General features: G+C 44.8%; 1 protein-coding gene across 1 annotated transcript in view; it reads left to right on the top strand.

Moving 5' to 3' along the window:
- The window catches only part of LOC308169325 (ankyrin-2-like), a gene marked incomplete at both ends in the record, with an annotated part of 104887 nt that overhangs the window by 50780 nt on the left and 46607 nt on the right, over window positions 1-7500 (top strand). The window contains 8 exons of the mRNA XM_080544011.1: window positions 1084-1182; window positions 2079-2177; window positions 2474-2671; window positions 5653-5751; window positions 6446-6544; window positions 6685-6783; window positions 7058-7156; window positions 7321-7393. Coding sequence (XP_080400137.1) covers window positions 1084-1182; window positions 2079-2177; window positions 2474-2671; window positions 5653-5751; window positions 6446-6544; window positions 6685-6783; window positions 7058-7156; window positions 7321-7393 — 865 coding nt within the window. The remainder of the gene's footprint in view (window positions 1-1083; window positions 1183-2078; window positions 2178-2473; window positions 2672-5652; window positions 5752-6445; window positions 6545-6684; window positions 6784-7057; window positions 7157-7320; window positions 7394-7500) is intronic.

The following is a 7500-nucleotide window of genomic DNA, read 5'->3' as shown; positions in this document are numbered from 1 at the left end:
CCACACAATAACCTTTAGAACTCTCTCACGGAGGCTCTAATCTACAGTCAATTCATTTCATTTTAATATTTACTTGAAGATCCTGGGGACATTGAATTTGTTATGCAAGGATGTTCAGTAGACGTTGACATGGTGATAAATCAGTTCTAATAAAATGATTAATATGCACTGTACACTTCAACAACGGTGTTTATGATTAAGTCAAATCCTTTCCATATTCAGATTCTCACTCGCTTCCTCTCTCTCTCTCTCCCTCTCCCCCCCCCATCTCTCCCCCACTCTCTCTCTCTCCCCCCCCCTCCCGCTCTCTCTCTCTATCTCTTCCCTGCCCCCTTTCTTTGTCTTGAGAGGATGGGTGTGGCACTTGTGGTATTAAAAAAACAACAGGACAGGAACGGGGAGAGGGATGATTGTGCAGTAAACAACATCACGTTAGACACTCTCCTCACTACCTCTGTCCCATATCACATCAGTTTTATGTATTAGGTAGAGCATGCTTTTTCCAACCCCCAGATGATAATCTAGCATCTATCTTTTTCACTGTAGTCTCTCAACCCTCATCACCGTCAGTCCCGGTCAGTCTCCTCTTGTATACACCTTGTTTACGCCCAGATGTCTATTACATCAGAAATAAACCAGCGTTTAACAGACAAAGGGATCCCCACCCTTCATTATGGGCTGGGTCATAATAAACACACTGGTCATGTGACTGGGAACAGACTCGTTGTCCTATGAGAACAGTGCTCCTCGCCTCTCTGTGGGAGAATGATGTAAGAGCGCCATCTGCTGGCTGTATTCATACTAGTTCTGACTAGACAGGCAGGTCTTGCTGGGTAAATCGATTTGTGTTTATTACCTGGGATTGCATCAGCTATGTAAGGAGATTTGTTGCCGTTGAGAATGTTGGATTTCATCAAGCATTATTATTATTGAGCGTACACATGAAAATCCCTTTCTTTAAATGCAGTTTTGAAGTGTTTGTATTGGATTGACACACCATAGGTTTTATGCTCCTATTTGGAGATACTCTGAAGTGTAATTGTCTTGCAAACGGTCTTGGTGTCTGTTTCTTATTCTATACAGAAAGGATTCACTCCTTTGCATGTGGCGTCCAAATACGGAAGCCTGGATGTGGCCAAACTTCTCCTGCAGCGGCACGCTGCTCCGGACTCTGCTGGGAAGGTAAGCATCTCTACCGTAGCAGAAGAGGCCACTTTAAATGTGACAGCAGCTGGTGAAACAGGGAACAAGTCAGCAACCGACCAAATGTTCTAACTTTTATTCCGAAGAATTTAAATACGTTTCAGGTTTCGCTAGTCAACTAACACAGTTTGTTTTGTGAGCCTGCTAACAATGTAAAGTAGTGTTATAGTTAACTAGGCAACAGTGGGGATTACTCACCGAATCCATTGCATTGCAGTATTTTGGCTTGACTAGGGAGTGCGTGAGTGATTTTCAACAACGTTGAAATGTGTTTACATTTTTCAGAATAAAAGTCTGAACATTTTGATTGGTTGGCGACTTGTTCCCTGTTTCACCACCTGCCGTCACAAAATAGCGTAGACAATTGAGCATGTGATTGAGGATTAATTCACCACAAACTGTGGACAGAGATCTCTCCATAATGATTGAAGTTTTGATTGATAGAATTGGTTGACTTTGAGGTGCTATAATGTGACGATTAATAGAACAGTATGATTTGTATTTTTATATTGAGGATATGTTGACAGCAAGAGTACCGGTAAGCATAGTTTGATTAAACCAGCCGTTTCTCCATTCGATTAACTACTGTTTATTCCTTTATTTTAGGAAAGACAGATAACCGTTTCGTTTTACAAAAACATCATTTTCTTCAAATTATGTTCTTCTTTTTTAATAAGGACCCACCCAGCGAGCCACCTGCCGCTTGCTCTTTAATCCAAATCTAATTCTCTATAACAAACAATATGATTACCCCTTTAACAGTTCTTATCAAGTGTGTGTGTGTGTCCGTGTGTCCGTGTGTTGCCTAGCTTTAATGGCAGCTTGCTCAGCTAACAGCCGGTCTAATCCATCTGCACTCACCGTCATCCTTACAGAACGGCCTCACGCCTCTTCATGTCGCAGCGCATTACGATAACCAGAAGGTGGCGCTCCTGCTTTTGGACAAAGGGGCCTCCCCCCATGCCATGGCGAAGGTGAGAGCCCCCTCAAACCCCCCTGTCGCTGGCCCCAAAGAAGCCCCCTCAAACCCCCCTGTCACCGCCCCAAAGAAGCGGGAGCGTGGAGCGAAGATATCAGTCACTCAGCCCTTAGTTGGACAATGGTCAATGGTCTTGAAAAACCCTGTGTGTGTATGTGTATGTGTGTGTGTGTGTGTGTGTGTGTGCGTGCGTGTGCGTGTGTATGCGTGCGTGAGTGCGTGTGACCCTGTGCCCTAACACTCATCTGACCCTCCCTCCCTCCTCCCTCCCTCCCTCCCTCCCTCCATCAGAACGGCTACACGCCTCTCCACATCGCCGCCAAGAAGAACCAGATGGACATCGCTACGGTGCTGCTGCAGTTCGGGGCGGAGACCAACATCCTCACCAAGCAGGGGGTGACCCCCCTCCACCTGGCCTCCCAGGAGGGGCACGCAGACATGGCCACCCTGCTCATGCAGAAGGGGACGCACGTCAATGTGCCCACCAAGGTACCCCCTCCTCTCTGATCTGTACCACCAAGGTACCCCCTCCTCTCTGATCTGTACCACCAAGGTACCCCCACCTCTCTGATCTGTACCACCAAGGTACCCCCACCTCTCTGATATGTACCACCAAGGTACCCCCTCCTCTCTGATATGTACCACCAAGGTACCCCCTCCTCTCTGATATGTACCACCAAGGTACGCCCTTTGTTTTGAAAAATGTGAATACATTTCAGCATTGTTGTCAATGACACATCGCTAGTCACCTAACACAGCTTGTTTTGTGAGCCTGCTAACAATGTAAAGTAGTGTTATAGTTAACTAGGTAGCAGTGGGGATTACTTACCGAATCCATTGCATTGCAATATTTTGGCTTGACTAGCGAGTTTGTGTTGTGATTTTCAACAAGGTTGAAATGTATTTCTGTGTTTCAGAATAAAAGTCTGAACATTTTGATTGGTTGGCGACTTGTTCCCCCTTTCACTAGACCGTGTCACAAATGGTTTAAATGTAAAACAGTGGTTCTAGACTACTAAGTCACTAGGTGAGGCTTTGGTTCGGGAGTTTACCAGTCCACTCTGACTGGTGTTTTCAGTCCTGTCACTCTGCTCTCTGCTCTCTTAGTCAAAGAGCGCGTCACAGTGAAGGCCCTGCCTGCCAGACAGGATATCCTGTTTAATGATCCCTCTGTCTGGGATGACACACACGAGCACACACACACACACACCACATGCCTGGATGAGATCTTTAAGCATGCTTGCAGCCACCAGTCAAAGACTTTGTCTCACTTTGTCTCCAGCCAAGCAGAACGACTGATTTATCTGTGATTTATGTTTTTCTGAAGGCTCATTCTTTATCAGGCCTGAACACAGAGCTTAGTCTCAACTGGATGGATTAGAATATATCTCGCTGCTTTACCTGACTCAGTCTGTTTGTCAGGTATAGATGACATATGCACACCAACCTCCCAGGTGCTAGAATAGATAAAAAGTGAGTGTGTCTGTATCAACACACATTCCAGGGCTCTACTTTTAACAGCACAAACAACTAAATATTTGTGCTATTTTCGAGGCCAGAATTTGTCAACGTTGCATTGAGTGCATACATTTTCAGTATGGTCCCGGCGGGAATCAAACCCACAACCTAAGTGTTGTGAGCGCCATGCTCTACCAACGTTTTTTGTTTTGTTTATCTTTTATTTTCAAAAATGTGTCATTTACAGTACCTTATTTACACATTACAACACATAGGAAGGCATCAGCCCCCTATCAACTCAAAAACCAATACAATAAAATAAATAAATAATAAATAAAAACATAAACCAACCCTCCATCCTTCCCCACAGTTATAAAGGTACTCCCTTCCCCAAACACCTTCTCAAATGTCTCCTTCCCCACAGACATCCTTATCATCCCCACACCCCTTCTCACCAGAGCCTTAAAAACATCCCACATATCCACCACCCTCTTTTCATAATGAGCCATTATATGTTATATATATATATATATTATATGTGGCGCGCGGAGTGGGAGGGTCACTACAGTAACCTCCGCGACCACATCCCAGTCGCCGGCGCTGAGCCCCTCGGGATGGACTTGCCAAGGCTATCCTGGGTGAGGCTCAATCGTCTCCGGACCGGCGTCGGGCGTTTCCGCTCATCAATGCACAGATGGGGCTTGGCCCCAAATGCGTTGTGCGAGTGTGGCGCAGAGGACCAAACCGCAGACCATATTATCCTGGATTGCCCGGTGTACCACCCACCCAACGGGATGCATGGTCTGTCGGTATTAGATGACGAGACGATGACGTGGCTTGTGGAGGGGTGCCCAGAAATATAGCCCGGGTGAGCCCCTCAACCAGGTCTCGGGGTGGTAAAAGGGTAGCCCCTCGGCCCCGAGCCTGGTGGAGTGGAGAGGAAAAACAACTACCCATACGCCGAAGAAGAAGATAATGAGCCACATTCCTTCTCACCCTGACCGCATACCTCCCGTGACTCAATCCATAATTCAACAAATTCACATTACACCCTTTCTTCTTTCTCACCACCCCAAACAACCACAACTCCTTCCAATCCATCTCCTCCACATACCCTCCTTCCCAGTTCCCACTAATCAGCTCTTTCATCTTCTTCATATATAACCCCAGTCTCCCACACTCCATATATTTTAGATTAAAAGCGTTGGTGGACACAACATTTGCATTTATTTATTTATTTATTTATTCATATATTTATATATTATAGTCTACTAGACACACCAACATTTAAGACCGCATATATGGCCACATACACATTGACACAGTTTTTCACAGCACCTTTATTGAACAAGACATCACAGATGACAGTGGGCTTATTGTATTTTGCCCCAAATTCCTGACTTCCTATCAGTCGATACAGCCGCCATACCATGACCTGACCAGCAGATAGCATTATGGAGCTGCTGTATCGACTCCATCGATAGATCTACACTTTTTCTGACACAATTGTGTTGAATGTGTCAATGCGTCGAAAGCTTTGTTTCCCCCATCACTACTCCACGGTGTGCTCTCAGTCTTCCTCCCACCAAACACTTCCTGAAAGGGGCGTGTTCAGTCACATGCCCAGCTGAGCCACAGAGGACCACAACGGCTAACTAATTAGTTCACCTGAGCGCAGGTGACACAGTGCTCCAACACTGTTGAACTTTCACCTGTTACAGACTGTAACCCTGCGTTTGAACTTTCATCAGTTTTGATGTAGCCCACTAGGAGATCCTGTAACTAGGAGATCCTGTAACTAGATAATGTCTGAACATTTTGATTGGTTGCCGATATGTGGACCAAATGATCAGACTGTGTCACAGATATCCTGTAATAGGATGTCCTGTAATAGGATGTCCTGTAATAGGATGTCCTGTAATAGGAGGTCCTGTAATAGGATGTCCTGTAATAGGATGTCCTGTAATAGGAGGTCCTGTAACTCCACATGTGTATGTCTGTCCTCCTCCCAGAGTGGCCTCACCTCCCTCCACCTCGCTGCCCAGGAAGACAAGGTGGCCGTGGGGGAGATCCTCCACAGACATGGAGCCAACCTGGACCAACAAACTAAGGTCAGTACCATGGACAGTACAGTCCTTGTTCTATACCTGATGTTCTTCCACCATATAGATTTAGTTATATAGATTAGATTATTAGATTAGATTCAACGTTATTGTCATTGCAGAGTACAAGTACCAGACAACGAAATGCAGTTCAGCATCTAACCAGAAGTGCAAATAGTGATATAAAACATGATATTTAAAAGAAATGTGATAGTGATAGGTACAGTATGGCAAGTACAGTAGTTAAGACGTATAAACATTTATGAGCTATGTACAGTTAAGGTAGCTATGTACAGTTAAGGTAGATATGTACAGTTAAGGTAGCTATGTACAGTTAAGGTAGATACAGTTAAGGTAGATATATACAGTTACGGTAGTTATTTACAGTTACGGTAGTTATTTACAATTATGGTAGCTATGTACAGTTAAGGTAGATATGTACAGTTAAGGTAGCTATGTACAGTTAAGGTAGATATGTACAGTTAAGGTAGCTATGTACAGTTAAGGTAGATATATACAGTTAAGGTAGATATGTACAGTTAAGGTAGCTATAAACAGTTATGGTAGCTATGTACAGTAGGGTATGCACAGATGTAGTAGTAGTGCAATAGTGGCTATAACAAAGGAAAAAATGCATACTGTACATGTGTACTGTACACGTGTGTCAGTATTAACTGTGACAAAACATTTTTTTTCCCTGCAGTTGGGCTACACTCCACTGATTGTAGCATGTCACTATGGAAACGCCAAGATGGTCAACTTCCTCTTACAGAACGGAGCTAATGTCCAAGAAAAAACCAAGGTAACCCACAAAATCACTACATTTATGGTTTGAAGCAATATATACTGACAGCTTTTATTTGCATAGGCACTATTTGAAGGTGTTAGATCTGACCCTGTTGTTTAATAATTCATGCTTTCCTGTTTTTCTATTCCTCTCAGAATGGTTACACCCCCCTCCATCAAGCAGCACAACAAGGAAACACACACATCATCAATGTTCTGCTGCAGAATGGAGCCAAGCCAAACGCCATCACTGTGGTGAGAGAGCCATCTGTGCTGAACACACACACACACACACTCATGCACACACACACAAACACACACACACACACACACACACACACACACGGACGCATGCACGCATGCACGCACACACACACACACGCACAGACATGCATACACACACACACACACACACACACACACACACACATGCACACACGCACACACACACACACACACACACACACACACACACACACACCGGAGTGGGATTCAGTGGTCATGGACGTGTTGTCCTCCTCTCCTCCAGAATGGTAACACGGCCCTGGCCATCGCCCGACGCCTCGGCTACATCTCAGTGGTGGACACACTCAAGGTTGTCACCGAGGAGATTATCACCACGACAACTGTGAGTCACACGCAGCATGCATCATGATAAACATTACATACAATGTTGAATGAGCTAAATGTGTACAAACGATATATATATATATACGTATATATATATATATATTTACCTGTTATGATTAATCCAATGTTCAATACCATCGTTGTTGTTTGATCCTCCTACAGACGGTGACGGAGAAACACAAGCTGAATGTGCCAGAGACCATGACGGAGGTCCTGGATGTCTCTGATGAGGAGGGTGAGTTTGACACCTCTGAGCCTCTCATTACCACCACCACTCCAAAAGGCAAAGACCTTGACTGACATTTGTGACAGCGTCTGGTGAAAAAGTCCCCAAATAGGGCA

This window comes from Nansenia antarctica (assembly GCF_963989245.1).
Source record: "Nansenia antarctica genome assembly, chromosome: 13".
Lineage (NCBI taxonomy): Eukaryota > Metazoa > Chordata > Actinopteri > Argentiniformes > Microstomatidae > Nansenia > Nansenia antarctica.
Note: the sequence above shows the minus strand (reverse complement) of the source record. Positions and strands in the feature narration are given on the sequence as shown.